This window comes from Copadichromis virginalis, linkage group LG10 (genome assembly GCF_057382275.1).
Source record: "Copadichromis virginalis isolate Kocher_CV1m ecotype Utaka linkage group LG10, C_Virginalis_male_GT1.1, whole genome shotgun sequence".
Lineage (NCBI taxonomy): Eukaryota > Metazoa > Chordata > Actinopteri > Cichliformes > Cichlidae > Copadichromis > Copadichromis virginalis.
In genome coordinates, this window is record NC_140627.1 from 27,840,971 (window position 1) to 27,865,696 (window position 24,726).

The window sequence follows — 24,726 nt, forward strand, 5'->3', positions numbered from 1 at the left end:
TTTCCACCTCCTACTTTTCTTTCCCCAGACGAAAATTGTCTATTTTTGTTTGGACCATTTTACATAATATAAATTCAGCGGCGATATGGTTTGTTGCACTTATTTTACCGTCTGAGGAGGACCGAGGGGTTGTTGTTAGTTTGTGGTTTTGACCCAGACTGCCATCCCATCTGCGATGGTGATTTGAGCAATGTAGACGGTGTTTCTGCAAATAAAAAATGTTATCATGCTGTTAAACCACATAGGCTATAAAAATAAATCAGCTAGTGTTTATGGATCTGTCCAGCAAGGAGCTCCCTCAGCCCAAAATACGGCCCATACCTTTAGTCTTTTAGGATGGGAACTTTCAGAAGATACATAGTTGAAGTACAGTGTTGTGTAAAAGTCTTGAGTCGGGTTTTATTTCTTTATATTTTGCTTCCAATGAGCCAGACTTGCTTTAATGTTTTAAAATGAGCTTGAGCAATAGTTCTCCAGGCTTTCTGATGGTCTTAAAAAATAATTTTTCTTTGAACATTGGCACAAACTTCCCCATGAGCCATTCATACATGAAAAAGTCACCTAACTCAAGGGATCAAGCAATATTGTATCTACATGTAACAGACAACAAAGCAAACCTGTTATAGCCTGTTATAAAAAAAAAAGTTAATCTATGAAAAATGCCAAAGACAATACGGTTTGACACACATAAAATAGGACTTTTAAACCAACAATGTGATTCCCAAAAGGCTATAAAGATGTGACAAAGGACCTGGGCCTGAAGTTGACCCATCTACTCTTCACTGAAGCCTCATCAGAAATGTCTTGCTGAATATAGTAAAAACTAGCCAAATAGAGGGTCAGCGCTTTGAAAATCAACCACATTATGAATTGCATCCATTAAAATGTTAAAATTGAGCATTATAGTGTCAGAGCCACCAACAAGGTGTTTCCCCCTGAACACCTCTTAAATGGCGCTTTCTCTCCTACAATTTTACTTCCGCTTCAGACCAACGAACAAACATGAGATCAGTAATTTGAAGAGTTTCACGACATAGCGGTCATGTGCTTGGTAAGCAGGACAGTATGCCTGTAAAAACCACGCAAGCGATGCAAAATGAAATTATCCCATCTTTGTCAGCCGATGGTGGGAGCAAAATTGCGTGTACTTTGCAAGCTATGTGTTTCCCTTTGTTCCCATAGAGTTCAGGCTTATCTTCCGGCTTTCTATCCTTTTTTATTATTCTGTTTATCCTACTGTACAGCTATATCCACATTCTGAGTGACTGAGCTAATTGTTCCTGCTCATGCATTCTCTGCAGATTCAATTATACGCCACTCTGGGCATCCTGAAAAAAAATGAGGGTGGGAAAAGATGGATGTTAGCTGAAAGTGTGGGAAAATGAAAAGGTAAAAACCAAAAAAAAGAGGAAGCTTCAGAAGGTCATAGATAAGAGAGGAAAGTTGAGAGAGAGAAAAAGGGAGGATGATAGAAAAGTAGAAGCAGCAGGGATAAATTAGAGAGGGGAATAAGAGCAGTCCCTTGAGTCATATATTTATGTAAGGGGAAAATCAGCTCACTGGAGTGTACACTGTAATGGCACCCCTCTGTATAATGATTGGCGCTGACCTCCCATATAAGAGGATTACTTTGTGCCTGAGCTGGCCAGAAATAATGGACCTCACCTTAGCTTAGCTGCAGTTTGACACAGCAGAAAATAGGTTTGGAAATAAGAATACCTCAGCAGCAAGGGGCCTGCTTGGGCCTCATTCATCTGCATCAACATTGTGTCAAATTGGACATGCATTCCTGTGTATGTGCCAGGTTCATGAACAGATGGTGTAAATGTACTGCTTCTGGACCCCCATGGGCTCGTAAACTACTGTAGCAGACATCATGGAAATAAGGTGCTGCAAAGTGTAAAGTGTTGCAGTAATTTATTTCTTTTCCCATTTAACAAGCAGCGGAATGAGCTACAGTTTCTGTTATTTACATGGTACGTTGTCTGCAGGAAATGAGCTGTTCTTATTGTAGCTTTCGGTCAGACGGTGACAGGGCAAGTCTTCTGCTCGGAAGAATATTGTGGCTCAGCAGTGAATGTTGTGGCTAATGTCTGACTGCAGGGCATGCTCTCCTTTTGTGTGCTCTGAACCAGCAGGATTAAAGCATCCATCTTGCTCTCCCACTTCCCCTAATGGTATTAGGAAAAGGGTGGATAGGTTTCAGTATTCCGTTAAGGAATATCTGATATGGGGACTGGCCGATTCAATTAAGTAAAAGGCAAGGTAGGAGGGAACGAGCACTGCTGTAATAGCCTTTGAGCTGCATACCTCAAAGTGGTGCCTGTTAATCTGGAAAAATACTGCGTTACTACCTCCCGCTTACAAAAACACATATATTATATGCCCATTACAAAAGGACTTGTCATTCAGCGACATAAAAATGAATAGAAACCACAAATCAGACTAGACACATGGGATTCCACCTTTCATGCAGTGACTGGTGGGGCAGGCTTCAGGCCAGGACAAGCTGCCTCATCCTGGATCTGAAATAGGATGCAGTGAAAGATAATGAATAATGAATGGACTTTTGCAGTCTTTAATGTATGATGTCACATATATAAATCAAATTGTAATAAGAATTAGGAGACGGTGCTTTGGTGTTCTCGAAGAAAATACCACAAAGTAATCCCGATCCAGAAAAGGAAAAAAAGGAAGTGCTACAAGGCTCTAAAGGCTTATCCAGCTGGTGTTGATAAGTAGGGTGAACACAAGTTCAATATTTTAAAAAAGAGGTCTGCTGAGGCACTCTGTTTAGGATAAAATCATACAACAAATTTATTCTTGAAAGGATTTCCGCAAGAAAAACAGACCGATACGTATCGACTTCATCGGGGTTCAGCCTTAATCCAGATCCAGATATCCTTCTGGAGAATGTCTTGATTTAAAATGTAGCATAAACTTAAATGAAATGTGTAGAAACAATATATTAAACAGCTCTTTCTTTTATTTGCCTCCAGTTATGCACATAGTGGTAAAACTAGTGGAAAGTTTGCATTTATGTGCTCTTATAGAACAAATAAACGAGCAGCACATCATTAAGTATCAAACTGCTCAATGCCTACGCTCTTTACCATTTAATATCAAAAGCTGTAGTGGCATCCAGCATCCATCTCCAAACTGTAATCTGGATTTCCTCTTTTCACTGACGCGAGCCATAAAAAACATTGTTTTTTTCTTTCTTTTGGATGGATATCAAAACAATGCATCAGAAATGTCTGTAATAACAGGCGGCCTTATGGTGGCATATGCAAAATATGCAACACTTATTTTCAGTGTGTTTTGTTACATTCACAGTTTGCAGGCTGGGAACAAGCTGCGCGTTTTCTTACATTGTAAGTCTACAAAATAATAGAGCGAACAAAGACATTTTTTCACACGGTGGAAGCTGACAGTAGCATTTATGAGCTCCACAGTATTCTGGTAACAAAAAAACCCCAATGTTATGTTTGGGGCTACTTTGTCACACCCTGTCTAAACACACAAGTTTGAGCAGGTTTAACATCAGGGATAGGTTTTATTCCAACCCTCAGGTATGAGAAGTCAGCGTCTTCCATCCCAAAACATCTGACAACTTTGATTCTAACTTGATTGATTAATATACTTTTAAAGGTCACATTTTTTTTAACCGTCTAAGAAAAAGAGCCTTAAATTAGAAGGAGAACATTTTGACCAAAAGCCAGAGTTTACCTGACATCTTCGGCGCTGTTACGCTCGAATGCCTCCAAATAGATTTCTAATGCATTACAGTATCTCCTAAGACTTTCATAGTGCATGGGGAGCAGAAAACCCAAATCAGTTTCTTGACTTCCTCCACTTCATACAGCTCAGCGGTTAAGTTATCACTCTGCTGTTTGGTGGTCTTCACACCACAAAGTCCCAGCGCTGTCTGGAGCCACTGGGTTTCGATTACCACAAATCCATTCCACTCATTTAAAATTAATGGCCGTGGACCTCCACTAACCCCAGAGATAAGCAAGGGCAAGTCTTTTTCTTTAGAACACCTTGAGGATTAGATTTTTCTCTCCGCATCAATCCATCAGGAGATATTACTTGGTTATGGTAATATTTTGGTGGTAACTGGAAAATTACTTCTTCAGTTTTGAATCATTCTTCTGCTTAAATTTGTTTAAGCATTTTTAACCGGTCCTTATAGATGTTGGACTTTGGAATCCAATTAGAGTTCGACTACCTTTACAAATTTTTGTTGGCTGTTGGTTTTGCTTTGTAAGATTGCTTCACATTTTTTGGTAAATTGTCAAAATACATTTTCTGTTTGTAGTTCTTTGGAAGGCACTACACAGAAGGGCGTATCAAATGTCAGGGTCAGCGTTGATCTATGATAGACTAGTGACCTATCCAGCCCCACTGCAACCCCAGTAAGGTAGAGACTCTACAATAATAGAGAGAAAACCCTGGAAGACATCCCCCTTTGAGCAAGCATTTGGTAACTGTGGGAAGAAAAAACTCCCTTTTAGCAGGAAGAAGCTTCTGGCAGAATCAGGCTTAGGGAAGGGGGAGCCATCTGCCATTCTGACTACTTGCATTTGTGCATCTGTGACACTTATTCTCTCCCAGTATGTTAAAATAGTTACCATTCAATTTGCATTTGAGAGAAGATGATGATGAAGCTGTTGGGAACTAAGTCAAGAGCACGCACCAGAGTTTAGATTATTTTTCATTGACAGTTCTCCCTCAGATGCCTTTGGACCCTCCACTGCACCCCATTGTAGGATTACAGTGGTCCCTGGTTTATTGCGGTAGTTACGTTCTAAAAATAACCTGCAATAGGTGAAATAAGCGAAGTAGCTAACTTTATTTTTTGCAGTTATTATAAATGTTTTAAGGCTGTAAAACCCCTCACTGCACACTTTATACACTTTTCTCCGACAGGCATGAACATTTTCACACTTTTCTCTTTTGATCACGATCGTGGCTCAAGAATTGGCAGTTCGTCTTGTAATTGGAAGGTTGCCGCTTCGAGCACCTGCACCGACAGTCTTGGTCGCCTACTGGTTGCCTACTTGTGGTGATCAGAGGGCCCGGTGGCACCAGTGTCCTCTGTCAGTGCGCCCCAGGGCAGCTGTGGCTACAGTGTAGCTTGCCATCACCAGTGTGTGAATGGGTGTATGACTGAATGTAGTGTATAGCGCTTTGGAGTCCATAGGGACTAAGTAAAGCGCTATACAAATACAGGCCATTTACCATTTGTTTCAACACTCTCAAAGTTCAAACCTTCATAGAAAAATAAGTCCAGTATTATAGAATGAAACCATAGGCACCCACGGTTGCCTTTGATGGTGCAAAATGTTTCATCTACATTTTTGTGTTTGTTGGAGAAAACATACAGTGCAGCACTTCAGAGTCACACTGCTAGCGATAGAAAATTTAGATAAATTTGACAAGCTGAGCGCATTCTGTACTGTACAGGAGACATGGCATGAGATTGATTGACAATGGTCTACAGCCAATCAGAAAGCAGAACACAATGCGCTGTAAAAAAAGAAAAAAAAAACATGCAAAATTGCACAAAACAAATCTGCGAAACAGCGAGACCGCAAAAGGTGAACGGCATTATAGCGAGGGACCACTGTACTCTGACCTGATGCACTGCTTTCAGGTTTCTAAGCTGCAGCTCTTTTACTAAAACCTTCTTTTTGAACTCCAAGTCATACTTTGAGAGACAGCTCTAATCACCAGTGATAATCCTCGGCACAGAATTGGGACTGCTTGACACAGAAGTTGATGATGTGATCTAAAACAAGTTCTCTGAGCAGATCCAACCCTTCATAGAATAACTTCAGCCTTTTGGCATTCAGTCCCAAACGCATTGGCAACTGTATCAAATTCTTTGTTAACAAAAGAACGGTTTCTGAAATTCAGGTGTAGGTACCTGGCATGAAAAGGCAAGGGTTAATGTAACATTAGAAAGCTATAGTTTTCAAAAACTTGCAATTACATCATACTCTCAGTGTGAATCACCTGCGCTATATTATTATCCATTTTATGGCAGCTGGGTGGATATTGAGACAATAGCAGCTCTCATGAAATGAAGCTTATCCACATTTGAGCGCTGCTTTTGTCCTACATTCCCAGTGCTAAGTGTACACAATTTACCAGATGGTACTGTAAACACACTTCACAATGTAAAATTTCTCTCATAAAAAGGGCCCTTGATGCATAATGTTACACTCTTAAACACTAAGCTGTATTACTTTTCCTCATTTTTCTGGCTGCTCTTATCGTTCATGAAAATGCAGGCCTATCTATTCAAAGTCATACGATGCACAAGGCTGCACATTCATCCACCACCCATGACTTGGTGAATGGCGAGAAAGCATAAGGATTGGGGGGAGTTGGGGACATTACCCTAGGCTTCCTTTTTTTCCCCCTGCACCCTGAGGACACAGCCATTGGTAGTGGAGGGAGGGAGGTTTCTCAGCCTTATCAGCAGACCAGCACCCAGTGCTCTAATCACCAGGTCCCAGAGACAGCCGGAGGTAAAGGGTGAGTGGATGGATGAGCAACATCCAAGGGGAGAAAAAAAAAGGGTGGAAGGAGAGAAGGGAAGGGGAGAAAAAAAAGCTATGTTTATACCTCTTAGGTTACAGCAAATGACAGCTGCTTTCCAGTTCAATGCATAACTGAGTAGAAATCCTTTTGGTGAGAAGAGACAAGTGCAGATTTTGTCCCACAGCACAATGTCAGCAGTGAAATATAGACACTTTGCAGTTGCATCACAAGTCTCTTTGCAAAGATTGCAGGTGCCATCTTGAAAGCATTTCAAAAAGAAGGGCCCTAAAACGATGACTGCTGTATGACTCAATGTCAATTAAATCATGTTAGCTTGAGTTTATAATCTTTGACTGCCATCGACTCTTACTTTCCTTACTTGTATGTGAGACAGACAGCCTGTGGGTTATTTTAGAGGTTGTGTTCCAAATGGGGTGAACAGGGTATGAAATTGCAAACCAAGATGTTCAGGTTGATAAATGGCTTTTCAGAGACCTCGGCAATGCACGGTGTCCTGTAGGTGTAGTGCATTTGACAGTTATCTGTCGCTGTCAGTCCACTTCCATCATTGTATCTGTTTATCTTGGCACCATTCTGCTCAGAGTCAAGTGTTGGCATCATATGTCTTGTCTTGTTGCTAGCTTACGATTGTGTGAGCGGATCTGCAGTGCTGGATTTTTGTGTTTCAAGTGATTATTTGAACCGGATGAATTGAGAGTCAACATCACACGTTGTAAAACAAATGAATTTACCCTGTGAGAAACTTTTGGTGAAAAGGACGCTATCTTTGAATGTGGTATTCAGTTAATTAATCTGTCCTTGGAGTCTAAATTGAACACAGACAAAAGCCCAGCTTCCGGGCTTGCCGCAATTGTACAATCTCTGATGGAGTTGCCGCTGAGACTGTACAAAAGGTACAAACCTATACTGTATATCTGAACTGATGTGTATGCCACTACGTGAACAAGTACTCTAAATTAAGTCTTTAGTTTCTGTTTGTAACTGGCCTTCAGATTAAGTCATAGAAGTGCGATATGGTCCTTCTATCTATGAGATAGTATAATATCTTTCAAGCTTCCAAAACTGAAAGAAATCACAGTGCTCAGTTTAAACTCTGGTCACATTTTGACACATTTGGGATTGTGGTTTGGGTTTGTTAAACACTCCTTGGCGAACGAGAATATTCTTAATTTCCTTTGATTGTTTATTAGTATTTTTTTGCTTCTTGTGGATTGGCTGTGGAGGAAATGTTGTTTTTGAACCATAAATTTGACAGCCAATCGCATGGATTCGGATCAAGGTCTTGTCTTTTCTTCGAGCTCCTATCTCCCTTTGATGCAAAAGTTTAGTTGTATTTCATACGTCATGGTTTTCTTTTAAAAAAGGCTTTGGGGACCGTAACATATTTGGGCACTCACTGAGCCCTAGAACCTCTCTCACCCTGAGTGAGAATCACACCCCCAGACCAAAACAATTTAAAATTATGTAGAATGATTACAGCGCTATCATAGAAACAGTTAAAGAAACCATGACTATCAGTATTGAGTGGGGAGCAGGTCATGAAGACCTCAAATGGAAGGAAAGTGGTCATGGAGATTTAAAACAAATGTAAAACCATGAATTACAGCCCTACAACACTTCCGAAGGACAAAATTAGGTAATGTTCTTCAATTTTACTTCATCAGCAGAATTCCTTCTGGTAGCATACTTTGCCAAGTCTCACTGAGTTTGAAATACAATAAGGAAGTGCTATAGGCAGTAAATTACACTTTAATATTTGATCAAAAAGCTTTGAAGGCACTTGAGTCCAGGTGTGGTTACAACCCCTAAACTCATTGTGATAGAGCACATAGTGTTCCATTCTCCACACTTGATTTAGTGCTGTGACTGGTTTAAAAGAAAGACAATAGGATTGGTGGTATTGATAATTAGTTTTTAATGTGGCACACTCATCATGTCCAATTTCATGCCCCTTAGGCAGCTGATCGCAGATTTAATCAACACATTATTGCTTGCTATACTGACTGGAGGGAGGGTTTCTGCCTGTATGTGTGTGTGTGTGTGTGTTTAGGTGGTGGTAGGAGTGTGAAGGGGATAGAGCATTAGTATGTTTGTGTGATTGAGGAGCGAGCGAGGGAGGCTGTCAGCATGTGCATCCATCCCAGCAACGTCCCTCTTTGATAGACATTGAATGTGTGTTCCAGGCCATTAACCAAGAGCCACGTTTGAAGATGACGGGGTTGGAAGCTTGCGGTTGTGCTGCGTCGAAGGAAACTGTTGTTATTTTGTTTCCAGTGAACAGTAGTGTCCAGGCCTCCCTCACTTGGTGAATGCAGATGAAAGCCTGCCTGTTACAGTTTTGGTTTTTAGGGTTTTTTATTAGACTACTCTTATAACACCTAGGATTTTATATTTACCTGCTTTACAACTGCAGCGTACAGTGTATATATGTTATATGGTATTTTTAGAGGCACCCACAATATGTATTCTGCATTAAAATTGTATTTTAATGGCAACAATTGTATTTTTTTTCTTTTGATTATGAAATTGCGATATCAGTTTTTTGGGCAGTTGATCAGATGATCAGAACCAAAATTTTTAGTGTGGAATATATTGTGATATTTTTGTGAGATTATTAAAGATATCACAGATTTAATTCCTAAAAGTCCTGGTGATACTTCACCCTTTTTCCTGACATTGTCAGATTTTTTCCCCCCTGACCATCCTATTAGAACGCTCCTTGTTACGTCCCATAAATTGGTCTACAGCATGAGGGGTGTAGCACTTAAAGGGTCCTGGTAAAACTAAGAGTCAGAAAGACACATTCTTGACAAAATTTTGATTACCGTAAATAGTCAGTTAAGCCAGTAGACACATCAAAAACTGAAACAAAAGAACAGCAAATCCCCAACATTGGTCAAGAAAATGGCTGAATTTAAAGATCACCCCTGTAGCTCACAACTTTGCCAAACTACTGTTGGAGAGGTCTTTTCTGGAGCCTTTTGAGTGAGTAGTAACATGTAAGTAGGAAGAAGTAAAAAAGGACACTCTAGAGCTAGACCTTTTAACGTGGCACACCCACTGAGAAGTCAGAGTCGGATATATATCCTTGCTAAAGCCAGCTACTATTTGACCAGTAAGATGTGATGGTAACTGATAGGCTGGTGGTGGGAAATGAAGATACTGACCACTGGATGACCTGTGGACTTGGTTGAACATGATTTTTTCACTAACATGAAGGCTAGTGACTTGTTGCAGGTGACTTCAATACTAAGCTAATTACATTAGCTAAAAAAAGTATTCGACCGGCAGAATAAAAACAAATGTGGCACAGTTCTGCCATCAGCTGTCCTTTGTGTTTCCACACAGTCATTGTATGCACCGTGTCTATTTTACATTTTTACATAGAATTTAGTTTTCAAGTTTTAAACTTGAAACTCTTCTCAGCCTTAACTGGTCATGGCACATTGCTCCCACTCCCTGAGCCTGCTTCTGCTGTAGCCTTCTTCAGATGGGAGTTTTTCCTTCCCACTCTTGCCAAGTGCTTCCTCAAAGGGGGTCGATGTTTGTTTGGGTTTCTCTCTATTTTTGTAGGGTCTTCCTCTCAATATATAAAGCAGCTTAAGGGAACAGTTGTTATTGTTATGTTGTGCTGTATTGGAAAAACAAAAGAAAAATACTTGATGATTGTGCTCATCCAATGGATAGTTGGCTAGTCATTTCCCACCTCTGGCCTATCAGTTATTAGGACTTCTCATTGGTAACATTAGTAACTGGCTTTAGCAAAGATACTGCCTCTTTTCAACACGTGTTGCTGCTCCATATTTTAGAGTCATAACACTCTTGGTGACTAATTTACTTGTCAGTTTGATGAGAGAAAATATCAGGTTAGTCTAGTAGTCTAAATGTCAATTCATTAGGAAAATGCATTTTACAACTACCTGCAACTAAGATTGGTGCTGCAACTGCAGCTAGTGGTATCTTAGCATGCTACAAACAATGTTAACTGGTTGTATTATTTGTCTTTGAAAACCGCTAGTCTTTGATTTCATTTATTTTCTGCTGTGTTTTACGTGCATCTATTTGAAAGAGTGAGTGTAAACACAAAAAACTATTTTATTTCATGTGCTGGAATGTGCAGAAAATAGGTTTAAATGTTAAACAAATTTCTTCCAGTCAGAGAATGTTGCATATAATTTAATGTTTGCTTGAAGTTAAAAGATTAAAACTAATAAAACGAGTTTTAAAAAGAGACTTTTCATTTGATTACATTTTATATGATAGATTATGCAGAAAAGATAGATTATGAATTGGGCTGAAAGAGCTATTGCCTTATTACCTATTTAGGGGATAAATCATGTTTTAAAAAGTAACTAATTACTTTTGAAAATAAGTAATCAGTAAAAGTAACAGGATTACTTTTTTCTGGTAGTAATCAATAATTTGTTACTGATTACTTTTTTCAAGTAACTTGACCAACACTGATTATGAGAATGTAAATAATTAGCTTAACCAACTAGTGATGGTAGCTGTGTTTTCCTAAAAACATTGGGGGTCTGTAGGCCTGTAAAATGTAGAAAGTAATCACAATGAAAACCCTACATTTGACTGAAAACAGTACAAAGAAAAATATGTTAAAAATTGAAAAATGTTCAATCGTTTTTGAATTTTATTTTGATGAGCAGAACTATAAAAACAAAATCACTTCTGTGTGACAGCTGCTAAGAATTCACAAGTTGCTCTTGACCACCACTCTCTGCAAGCAGACCATAATAAGTTGTCAGGCTGCACAGTGAGTACAGAGAAAGGGGAAGAGGCAGAAAATCAGACAGCTGGAGCCAGAAAGAGTAGTGGCAGTGTTTATTTTGAACTACTTAACTCCCTGGCTCTGAGTCAAATGTAGAGAGAGACATTGGGAGATAGTGGAGGCCTTCATTAAATGCAGCTCAGGCCCTGGTGAAACCCTGGTTAATGTCCCTATCATCTCTGGAGTGGTCCAGCATCCAGCTCTCTGTCCAAATGACTCATGTTTAATGCATCTGTGCAGCGCTTGTCATTTAACCTCACCTCCGGAGGTTGTGGGTTGAGGTGGGACGGCGAAGGCTCCCGCAAGGCCCACAAGGGGCAAAGCGCCATGCAGTTATTCTTTACCCGCTCTCCATTTGCTTAACATGGGGAGAGCTGCTCCATGTCTCCCCTATTGCTGGGTAATCTCCCCAGAACTAACCCCCACCCCATCGCACTGCATGAACCTGAACTCAAGGGTGGTCTGGCTTGGATATGTGGCTCTCTGAAGAACTCTGTTACTCCCATCCTAGTGTGCTGAATGTTTAAACAGGATACACCTGAGACTTTAACTTAACAGTCAGCTCTTTTGCTGGACCATGTATAGCAGCGGTCCTCAACCCCCGGGCCTCGGACCGGTACCGGTCCCGTGAGTCGTTTGGTACCGGGCCGCGAGCGTTGAGGCTCAGATGTGAAATGTATAGTTTTCAGGGTTTTTATTGGTTTTCAGCATTATTTTGTTATCGTTTTTATCGTTAACTTGGTTTTCCTGGGTCTTTTCACGTGTTTTATGAATAAATCTACTAGTTTTATTTTGTTGTATTTATCCGCGACACCTTAAAGGCTGTCCGTGAAAATAATGTCGGGCATAAACCGGTCCGTGGCGCGAAAAAGGTTGGGGACCGCTGATGTATAGCGTTGGTTAAACACTTTGATAAAAGCTACCAATGAGGAGTTTTTACTACCAATTTTACTAGTTTATGAAATTTATTACGCCATTGCATGACACATCTTACTCCCTTTGATTTTTTTCATCATCACGTTAAGCTCATAAATAAACCTGTCCAGATAATTACAGTCCACAAAAAGACTCACCAACATACATCTTTACCACCGGCAAAGCTGTGTAACGGGATATAAGAGAGCTGATTTTGTTTTTGAGCATTTTCCTCTTATTTTCCCCGCTTACATGCGAAGACAGGCTCTCCTTCTAAACACTCCTTCTCTCTCACTTGCACACACCCACTCAATCTCTGCCTCGCTTTCTTGATCTGGATAATGGTAATTAGAATATCACCATGATTGAAATTTGGCAAAAGTTGAAGAGGAAATAGGTTTTCTAATCAAAAGCTGCCTCATAGCTGGAATCCTGATGCTTACTTGGCTGAAAAATGTTCCTCAACGATGGGGGCCTAAACGGATGCCAGACTGTATACTGATGGCCAACTCTGCTCTTTTTCTACTGATGTCCCCGCTGAGGCTGATATAGCTGATCATGCTGGTTTACATTTATTTATTTTAAAAGTGGGTGTTTTTCTCTAATCTTTGAACGGGCCCACCATAAGTGACATATTTAGTTTCTTAGCTGAATGAGAGCAATAGCTTTTATTATAAAATTATGTTTTTGGCACAGTCTTTGGCGGTTAAAAAGTACATACATCAAAATACATGCATATATGCATAGATAAACGTACCGCAATACAGCAAAAGTCTTAAGCCACCCTTCTTTGCTTTTTTGAAAAGGGAAAAAATGCATGCAAAAATGTATTGAAAGGTGCAAACATACAGTGAAACACAGTATACAAGGCAATTGTAACAAGCTCGAAAGTCAATATTTGTTGCATCGTTGCATACATTTTTACAAACTCCCCAGCACCACTGGCTGAAATGCAACCCCAAACCTCAGCCATACTTTGCAGATGGCTGTGGGCACTCACTGATGTACCTCTCTCCTGACCTCGTCCTTCATTTCTGTATTGGCAATGATTTGAACCAACAAATTCAGATTCATTACTCCATACGACTGATTTTAGTCCAGTTCTTGTGTAATTTGGCATACCTCTACCTTTTCTCCCTGTTTCCTTTGCTTAAGAATCGCTTCTTGAAAACCATCCTTGCACTGAGGTTTCAGTGAGCAGTAGTTGGATTAACTGAAGGTCCAGATGTATCTCTCAGGTTCTGTGTCAGGTCTTCGTTGGATTTTTTTTTTTAATTTCTTAAAGACATGACTTTCAGGTACTGTTTGTAAGATGTGTGTTTTTAAGCCTTGCTAATTCTTCTTTTACATCTACTAATCTAACTTTTTCCCCGTGCACACCTATGCCAGGTTTTCAGCTAATAACTCTTTAGGAATCACCTTGTTGTTGCAAAAATACAATTTTTTGCCTGTCAAACTGTGCTACCTTTGCCATTTTCCATACATTCCATTGAGAACATTGGTGTTATTTCACATTGTTTGCAGAAATGTTTGGGGAGTGCACTGGTTGGGTGCATTTTTAATGTTTGAATGACTATTAAAAATACAAGAAAGTCTGATTCCTTGGACCTGAAATATAAAGAAACAGGGGTCTCAAACATGCACTGTAGTAGATCTAGCTTTTATGAGAATGTCTTTTTCTCTCCATAGAACAAAAATAAGAACCTAGCATGTTATAAAATGATATAGTTTGGTTAATTTGTAGAAAAGACAGAAAAATGTGTTTGTGCATGGGATTATGTGCTCGACTGTTTCTTGGCTGGGAGCTGGAGCTTCCTGGATGTTCTGCCGGTTGCTTGGCAAACTCACACCGTTGCCTATGATGTAATTCCTTTCTAAATACGGTATTATTCTAATCTGATTCAATCCATATTTCAGTCCTTTAACCAGTAAAAGGTAAAAGCTGTGCTATTTGTATGGCATAGCTAAGAGCTTTGTTCAGTGACTGTATAATGTTTTTAAAAATGCTGTTTTTAATTTTTAATTTTCTTGTTAAAACGCTGAAAAAGCATGATTGTTGTTTCCCTTTGGATTCTTACCTTATTTGTCCTGTACTGTACTTGCATGCACCTTTATGCACTGGCAAATCAACTTTGAATGAGGTTTTAAACGCTAATCTCCCTTTCTGTTTCTCCCCACTGCTTCTCCTCTTCCCACCTACTGTACCCTCCTCCACAAACACAGGAGCTGCACAGGACCCAGGTAAGCCTCCCCCACATCTCCTTTCCTTCTCCTGACCACAACCTCCCACCATATTCGAGCTTTTGTTTCATTTCAAATACATGCTTCCTCTTTCATCTCGTATTTTTGCACTGTGTGTCAAATCTGCAGTCTTTCTCTCAGCATCTCTCAAGCTCACATTTTGATTTTTGTCTACCTCACCCTTGCGAACTCATGCTGCTGTCATTGATGCTGATGTCTTCTGTCGCTTACCGGCATTCTAAGTAGCGCTAGCTTGAGCAACTTAGTACACACTGCACAGAGAGAGAGTTCAATGATCCGAAGGGTCTTATTTCAACAATATTTTTTTTCAAAATGAAAGAAAAAGCATTTAAAATTAAAGCTTTTGGGAGGGAAAAAATTGGACTTTGCAGTTTTGCTGTTCTACATTTGTACACACAGACAGTGCATTTATGTCGCAGACTGCTAGTGGCAGTAATTTAAAAATGATAAGAGGATATAGCTTTCACTACTTTGGTATTACATTTCATTGTTGCATTGTCGTAATTACCTATTAAGCTTTCATTCAGGAGATAATGATGTTGCCTTTCAAATCAAATGTGTGTAATCATATTCTTATTAATTTTACATGCGAGCTGGAGTGTTACAATTATTTTGGGAGAGAAAGAGACGAGTACAGAAGGTGAAAGGTGTGGCTGCTGACAGCAAACCACAACCACAGCGTGTGTTTGTCTGTGTGTGTGTCTTTGTCAGTAGAGATTTGATAGTTTCTTCCAAACTGAAAAATCCAGAAAGGAGTTGTTTTTGGAAAACGTGCTCAGAGGTGCATGTTACGCTGTTTTAGAGCAACCTGTGTGATCTGTTTTTCCTCTGTAGCCTCTGGTAACGACATCTTAACCCCATATATCGTGGTAAGGTCTGGGGTAAGTCTTCGAGATGATAATGATGATGATTATGGGAGTTTTTTGTGCTGTTTGTTTGTCTGTATTTCCGTCATCAGCAAGACTGTACAAAAACTCAGCCTGGATTTTATGAGGTGGAATATGGGCAAAAGAAGAACCCATTAAATTCTAATGATCCGGCTCACACTCTTGAAACTTGCAAAAAAGGCAATAAGCATTAGCTTTACTGGATCTCTTGTAGTTATTATTATGATTGTGATTTCAAATGCCTTGAGCTGTGAAAAACAGGAATTTCCATCCTATTATGTTTACTACCACATTCTTCCTCTATACATTTCTTTAATTTCATTAAATACAAACCTGTTTCTTTCTTTCTTCTCATTTTGAAGCCAAACACCTTAGAATGTAATTAGGTTCACCCATTGGCTCAGACTGACTCACACAGATTGCGATATGCCTACAGTCTGTCTGTATTTATAAGTCAAACAGTAATTATTTGCAACCCTTCACCAATCTGTCTCAGAGTAATTGCAGTCAGTCCGTGTCAGGCCTCGATTACTTGGAGACAGTTTGTCTCTAACCAGGTGACCTGTCCAATCACCTCGTGATCTAAAATGGATATCCAGAGGTTGGGATTGTTGCCTTCCCAACCTCTAGGAAACCAGCTGGTTGCTGCAAGCTCTCGCAATCAGTCATCGGGCGCAAAAATTAAATGCACCGATTTCTCGTTGTTCCATCCAAGTCGAATTGTGCCACCAGTTAATATACAGATTTCAAATTGCAGCATTTGAGTTTTAGCAAAAATATTCTGTCTGCTGTGAACAAAAACTCCAGCAACAACTATCTGATGTACAAGCAAATAATTTAACAGCTGCTCCGCTGAATGAGAAAAGTGAGTAATGTTGGGTATTAAGGCAAACCTGCAGAGCTCCATCCGGCGGTACTTATTGTTGTTTAAGGTCTCTGAGTGATTTAGGCGGCTTAGACTGCAACTGGACGGTGATGCTTTTCAGACAACATCTAGCTTTCTTTGACATTTTAATGTCCCCGACTTGCTTTCTTAAAAAGTGTTTATGTATTATGTATTACACCATCATATCGACACACTGTGCTATATAATCATTTTGGTGTCCTGACTTATCAGGGCATGAAAGCTGCTCCAACTAATACTGTAAGGCTAAAAGAATATACTACATTATGACATGAGGATGAACTGTCCTCTGTTCCTTCCTTGCTTTGCTTCAGCTATTCCTTTTAAAACATAGTGGCTTTTACTCAGCAATAATTGGGGTTTAGTGCAAAAATCGCCACCTTTCCAACAAAAAATTATGCTGCATATCATGCCATGCTGCCTCTCTTAACGTCTTCACTCCTCCTCTCACCATCTCTCCTCTACCAAGCCTTTTAATCCAATTAGCAATGCCAGTGACAGTTATTTATATGTACATGAATTAGAATTGAAGAGCAGGAGATCCTCCCTAGGGGCTGATTGGACGGAGCCCAGTCCTCAGGCCTGTTCTCGGTCACAAACCTGTCCGGTTGCCACCAAGCAGTGGTGGTCTCTCAGCTTATCACATACAAAGCAGCGACAAAAACTCATTGCAACATGCATTGCAAATGACAGTTACCCGTTACCTTGGACTTTATTGTGAAAACCAAATCAGTGGGTACTTTTTATCCCCAGCACAGAAAGACTTTGACCGTGTTGTTTCATCTTTTTTAGTGTTTTCTAAAACCGTCACAATTTAAGAAATATTTGACACATTCAAATTGGGACACTCTAATAAGCTGTCTTCTCGGTGTTCAGGTTCATCTTAGATCTATGTTTCTGTTGCATTCCATTGCGTGGACTGAAATAGTGGGAGTGCCAAATGAGTGTGTAAGCTGCCAAATCTGGCTCGCTTACCCTTTTGAACTATTTGCCAATGATTGCAGTACTTCAGAGGGGTAGAAAAAGGCATGTCACAGTGCTGCCAGCCTTATCCTTTAAAGATTTTAAGGTTTTAACACCACGTTTGAAATACAGTTTTAGAAATTTCTAAATTTAGATAGAACTTTATTAATCCCTCGGGTGGGTTCCTCTGGGAAATTCGATAATTTACATTCATTAGCAATGCCACTTTAAGTCCAGCAGTACAAACATTAATGTTTGCAGTTATAAATTAAGAGTTGTTGGCCTGCAAAGTCACTTTAACATTCCATTTGTAAAATTATTCACTTTTGGTTAATTATGAGTCTATTAAAGAACTCAATAAATGTGCCAGATGGCTTTTTTTTGGCTTAAATTAATACAAAATTAACTCTAGGACTGCTTTATTTTAGCTTTTGGAATAAGTGCTCTCATTGTGCTTCTGTTTTCTACAACAAATTATACTGAAATAAAATGTAAAAGGAGCAACAAGATGGAAAATGAGTGACCAAAAATAGAGGACTGGATTTATTTTAGGCTTGTATGATTAAGCCGGTGTTTAAGGCATGTGATTAAATTCAAGATGTCTGTGAAGTAAAATAATATAGCTTAGTTCACAGCCCAAGAATAAATATCAAATTCAAAAAAGAAAGAAGGAAAAAAGAGATGACACAAGTTGAGACAGTTGGCGCACTATTAATAATAGCTCATGGAGATGTGCTCTACTGCCTTTCCTAAGCGAAGCATGCGGATACCGTTCAGCTCAAAGTTCTCATCATGTCGAAGTGCTTTAACTTTGTTGATTTTATACAAACTAAAATATGAATCAGTCAGTAGAGAACGTCCCATCTGCATTCAACATGGCTACAATCTTAAGTCTATAAAAAAATGACATAATTTCAAGGTTTGAAAAGTGAAAACAATGACAACAAGCCTTAAACTAACAAATGGCCAGTAGGGGAAAATCCTCTGGTTGGGAAAATGTAATCTGGTTACACTGAAGTAAAAAAAATCATTTGAAGTTTTTTTAATGATCTCAGTTATTAGTTTAATTTCTTGTTGAATTCTAGGTAATGTTCATGCTGTAAATTATATCCCATTAAAGGATCATAAAGTAGGGTTTGCTATAGGGCGAGCCTACCATTGTGACCACATGTCTCTCAGATGGTCACACAGGCCTAGAGACTGGTCAGTGAGAAAAAAATGTGTTTTCCCCTGACGGTTAGATGTGGTTGCTGGTAGTTGCTAGGAGAAATTAGTACCCTCCCAAAGATTGGCCATTGTTTGCATGAACGGCACTGACTTGTCTGCTAACACTCGCCTTTTATTCTCTGAGCTATAGTGAACCTCGAGCAAAGTGCTTGCCTTTTACGTTCTGTTTTAGGTTTGTGTTTGACTATAGCTCGGATAGTACGGGTGAGTGTTTGCATACAAGTCGGCGTCTTTCATGCAAACTATAAGCGGCCACCTCTAGTGACCAAAGCAATCATAAGGAAGTTTTTGGTACATTACCATATACCATTTAACCTAGCAACCCCCAGCAACCATTTGCCAATGGGTCAGGGAACACCTGTGGTTTAACCAATCTCTTGTCCTGGGTGACTTAGACCTAACATGAGCATGTTTTTCCATTCAAGAGTTGATTCAACTGTTAAAGTACTTCTCAGCTTTTCAAAATATTCTCAACCAAAGAAGGAGGAGAAATAATAGTAGCATCAGCTAAATCACTGACACATTTTTATTTTTGTTTACTGGAGTAAACCAGTACTAAAAAGAATAACGTTTTCACAGACTTGAGAACAAGAAAAACATTTCTTGTTGTCAGAGGTCATGGTGTTTTCTTAGTTTACCCACCACTACAGACAAGAGTTCTTTTTACCTGCAATGGGGACTCGCGTATTTGTTCTGTGCGCCAATCAATAGAATGGAAGACGTGCGAGGACAGAGGTGGGCTGAGGGACAGCAGTTAAACAGAAGGAGTCTTATCCATGTGTGCACAGACGGGCTCTTTGAACACATACAAGCATGCATTTGCACCTTTGCAGCCCCATATACACACAAACACGTCGAGTACAGCTCAGATTAATGACTGAATCAATCACACGCATACAGTGTTTGCTTGTCATCCTGTATGCTTTCCTTTTATAAGACAATTTCAATTTCCCAGGCTACTGAAGCTCTATCAGCGTTTCCACAGAATATGTATTCAGCAAGGTCATCTCTCACTGCACCAAGAAATTTCCCTGCCACGAGGATGTGTCTTTGCTGTTGAAATGTCAATAGTCCCCCAGTCGGATGCATTGCAATCTACATTTGTCAATACATGCTGCTTAGAGCCATACCATGAGCAAAGCATGCGGCTCATTCATTAAGTAAACCTTTTTTTTCCTTTTACTCAGGTTGATTCCTGTTGGCTCTGATTTATTCACTTAATAAGCACATGAGGTCTGAATTTTATTCAAATGCTCAAGTGTTCATTTAAATTTTGGATTAGAAATTTTAGCGCTACAGAATGTCATATTTTTACCGTTTAGGTATTCCTAATTTAGAAAAGTAAAAATATAAGAATTCACCAGTGTATAGGAGGATTCAGTAGACATCATGCTGACTGCCATCTCTTGCCTTTTGGTAAATAAAATGACACCGACTCACTGATGCCAGTGGCCAGTATTTCTCTTTTGTGTCACTTTCAGTTTTGCGGTCGTTAAATGTTCAAAGATTGTGTGACGAAGGACAGAAGAACTTTGAAACAGCCTTGTTACTTTTTACAACAAAGATTTGTTTGTTCCCTTGGCACAAACTGGGTTATAAAGAACCACAATAAAAACAAGAAATACCACTGATACATTGTCGCACAAGTAATTGGTCAATTTATTAATACAATTCGTCTATTCAGCCGACAACAGTCCTCTCGGGGCAAACCAGAAACCAAATGATTCCCTCTGCGCAGCATTTGGTGACAGGGGTGGGGAAAAAAAGTCTTTTAACAGGAACAAACCGAACAGCAGAACCAGGCTCGGGGAGGGTGACCATCTGCCACAGCCAGTTGGGGTGAGGGTGAAGCAAAGAGAGGGAAAAGAAGAGCACAGAGAGACAACAAACGATACAATAGGAAGCACTCTGCAGGTTGGCGGGACCAGTAACAAGCTCTGGAGCCGGTATCATCCCAGATTATCACTGTTGGTGCATCCTTGCAAAAATATATCATTCAGACCTTTCAATTATAGATCCTAACACTGCCTCTGCATTATTCCAGGGAGAAGAGAATGTAATAAGATGTAAAGGGTAAGGGAACTGCATCCCATAAAAAAAATTACAGCTCACACTGAGCATAGGTTAGACCCCCTGCTCTTGCCTGTACTAAGAGTAGGCACAGAGCTCAGTAAAACAGCTTTTATGGAGGCAGCTTCTTCTACGGTACTTGGAATAAACTAAAAAAGTTGAAGTTAAAAGTATAGGTTTCAACTTGCTGATGAATGTTGTTATTATTTAAAGATGAAGCTACAGTAGAGCAAGCAAAAAAGCCAACAGTATGTCTGTGTTGTTGTTCTGACCTTGTCTGCCTTTAATCTTAAATATCCAAAGTTATTGGGCCAGTCGATTTGATCATCTGCAGGATTGTGACCTTTATTACCTTTGAGGAAAACCTACAGATAAAGCAATAGCTCCCAAAATTAACATCAGAGATTTTGCACTTTATGAGGTTTTAATAATAAATAATAATAATACATTTTATTTATAGGCGCCAAGCACAAGCACAAGAACAATAGCAACAATACAGTATAATAAAACATAGCAAAATATAATTTAGACAAAAAAACAAGCATGAAAGTATAAAAGCTGAACAAGGTCAAAATGGACTAAAACAGAATCAGGTGTATACAATTCTGAATAGATGGGTTTTGAGAGGTGATTTAAAAGTGGTGAGAGAGTAGAGTTTTGCAAGCATAACGCAAGCCAACGCTCCAGCGTGGCCGCAACTGAAAAATTATTCATATATGACACACGTCTCAAACGTCAGAATGATAACAATGCATGCTTCCAGTGTTTTAGATGTCTGCTTGCTTTCTCTCCTCCCGCTTGAGTCAGACAACCCTTGCAGGGCTTTATTGTGATGTGATCTGATGTACTGAGAGCGTAATAAAATCTAAATGGTTGAACTTTGACCACAAACACGTCTTGATCGTTAAGGAAAATGGCACAGCTGTTTCAACTGTTTCATCTCCTAATTAATCTGTCATAATGCAGATACAATATCATGGCAGTGGCTGTTTAAAGTAATTATCTTTGACATTTTCAGATAAATAGACATTTGCCTTGTTGCTCACTATCACTACCTGATAAAAGAAACCGGTGATTGAACTTTAAGTTAGACAAATTGTGTGTAAAAAAAAAAAAAAAAATCATGTGAGCAATATAACTGTCATAACCTCATCACTAAGGTAGTTCAAGGTAATTCAAAAAAGATTTAAACTGAAATAGATGTGTATGGGCTTTATGTTGCTATGCTTTATATTATTTTCAGTATAAAACTGGTGCTGATGTTGTCATCATCTTGAAGTTAAATGGAGTTAATTTCGAGCTTTTTGTTGTTGCAAAAACAGGAAGTAAGTAGGAGAAAATGTTGGGCTTTTTCCTTGAAGCAAGAAAAGCATAGCCTGCTTTTTGTCCACTGAGAGGAGACGATTAAGCGTGCATACATCAAATCACATTTCAGGAATTATAATCAAATGTTTTTAAATAATTCAGCTACGGCTTGATATTTGTTTTAAATATTCATTCTTTGATTAGTGGATGTAATAATGTGTACTGTCTCAGTTGTAGCTTTTATTGACATTTTACTTTTGATTAAAACCAATTATCTTAATGAAATCAACATAAAATAATAAATGACTGTATGCAATATTTGATAGTTGCACAACAAACACAGCAAAGCAGAAATACTGGCCATCTTATAGCATCAGTTTTGTAGGAAATGTTTATGAACTGGTAAACAACCATGTGAATGTTTTAAAACCGTACATATATTGTAAAAACAAGAATTAAGGAATATGAATAACAGCAACTACTGTGCTGATATGTATCTATCTTCAGGGAACTGATCAAATACACGTCAAAGAGAAGATAACCATTGAGGAAGATGAATGCATGACAGACCAAATGTGTTGGCAGATGTAAACACCAGACTGTATTAAGCCAAACATCATGTTCTTTTCAAGCAGTCAGAATCAATCAGAAACAATCGGGATAAAAGAAATGTTTGTATTCAACTGCAGCCAGTGAGTCTAAGAACTTGGGTAAATAAATAGATGATGAAGAAAGAAATGTTGGTGTACAAATATTGCAACTTGTTTCAAATTCAGCTTATTTCAAGAATATGCTAGAATGCTAAAGTGAATGTTAACGCAATATCTGAAATCAACAGAAACTGAATCATAATTTTAGGGTGTGAATGGTGTTATTACGGAAAAAAACGACTTTCTCACCATATAAATATAGCTGAGTACAACAGTGTAATCAATGTTACAAAAATACAAGACTTTTTTTTTTCTGATTCTCCAACTCCAGCAAGATATGAGATCTCTAGTGAGCAAATGATTAACATTTAAAAATATTCCAAATGACAACAAACCATATAATATTAACCTATTTCATAGCTGCTAAAGTAAGACACAAGGGAAGAAATATAACAAAAGGTGTTTGCGTAATTTATTTAATGGTTGTAAAATAGTTACTGTGGCAACATTGTAGCGTTACGGCCAGTGCTGCGGATCGGGGTATATTCACAATGCCTGCATTTACACTGCATTTAGCCTTTAGTAAACTTTGGTTCTCAGAACTACATTTATTGCTTTTGTTTTGTTTTTTGCATAAACAGTGAATAAATTACAATGCAATTACTATTACAATCACAATGCAGGTAACTTGGAAAGAATCCCTCGATGCTGACCACAAAGAGAGCTACCATGAGATTAACACAAGGCTTTTGCCTTTTTAACCCATTGTTTGGGTGCAATGCCGAAATAATGGCTTTATGAATTCAGCCTAGTACTTTAGACAATGCTGTTGCTGAGTAGAGTCTTGGGAGCTTCAAAAAGACAACTGGACTTCTTTAGGCTCGCAAAGGCTTCTCTCCCAGAGGCTTCTTGAGTTCTGAAAAGGTCGGAGAGTCCCTCGCCTCTATTTTTTTTAGAACTGAAGGAGACTTTTTGAATGAGAGGTGAAATGTCTTCGCAAACTTAAAAAAGTCAAATTGTTTTCTTTTTTAGGTTCTCAAGACGATCCTGATGATAGATTCTGAGAGTACCGGTGGTAACAGCAGACATTAAAAAGTTGAACAACCCCTGCTCTAAAGCTTTGTGTATTGTCTGGTATTTACAACAGATTGAGCTCTAAACACCTGTCACTTTCACTTACAACTACAAGTGCAAAATAACAGCAAGTTTGTTCACACACCGCATCTAATCAATTTCTTTAATTTGTAGACCAGCAGTAGACCCTCTGAAAATGTTCACCCCTCATTAACACTGCTATAAAAGTGATTATTTAATCAAGAATATTGTTTTTTATTTGGTTGTTGCTCATTGTGCTTACTGTATTTATAAGTGGAGCAGCCACAGAGGATTGTGGGAGTTCCCCAGCAACAAATGTCCCTCCAGCTGCTTTTCAGTATGGCTGAGATACTTGCACTAAGTCATGCCATCAGCAACTGCAATCACAGCTGTGATGTATGCATAGCAAGCAGTGTTTTGTCAATAACAGACTGAAGGTGCGTGAAATCTGCAGATAATGTATGTTGCCTTAGCGCGTCATCTAGCCAGTTCACTATGGTTTCTTTCTCTTATGGAAAGAAAGACTGGCGTACTGTCTGCTACTCTGAATCTTTGTTCAAAACCACGTTCATTCTCCATTTTTGTCCATAACGCTTCTGCCAACAGGTAACAGTTTGTCCGCCTGCTGATGAGGAACTGCTTTGATGTTGATGGCAATATCGTGTGGATATAGGACATAGTCAGACAACAGTTGTGTCTCTAATAAAATGTTCTGAAATTATTCATCTTTAGTCTGTCATTACCTCAATTGTAATTGATTTCCATAGGGGAGGGGATTTTACTTTCTCAAAGCAATCACTAGAGACCAGTGTTATCAGAGTGTAACACAATTTTAAGTCGACACTGGTATACAGCAATCCCACCATACTGGGTGGAGTGAAATGAAGTTAAAACAATTCAGCCTTTCTTCAATTTGTTGTGGAGTAGCACATGTCTCGCAGTATATATGGCTGTGGAAATACACCACCTGTCATTGCTTTAAAACAGCTTGATAAAGGTGTCAGTCCTACCCATGTCATCATCCTCCCATCTGTCCAATTCTCCAATAACTGGGGCAGTCCTCGCAGTGTCCAGTGCCCACCAGGAATG

At 39.1% G+C, this 24,726-nt stretch overlaps 1 protein-coding gene across 5 annotated transcripts in view; it reads left to right on the top strand.

Annotated features, from left to right (window-relative positions):
• The window catches only part of cadm1a (cell adhesion molecule 1a), a 471,740-nt gene that overhangs the window by 289,595 nt on the left and 157,419 nt on the right, over positions 1 to 24,726 (top strand). For 4 of the 5 annotated variants that reach the window (XM_085470932.1, XM_085470935.1, XM_085470934.1 and 1 more), the window contains exon 2: positions 14,498 to 14,515. The exons of the other annotated variant lie outside the window; for it this stretch is intronic. In XM_085470932.1, coding sequence (XP_085327058.1) covers positions 14,498 to 14,515 — 18 coding nt within the window. The remainder of the gene's footprint in view (positions 1 to 14,497; positions 14,516 to 24,726) is intronic. 5 annotated transcript variants of the gene reach the window in all.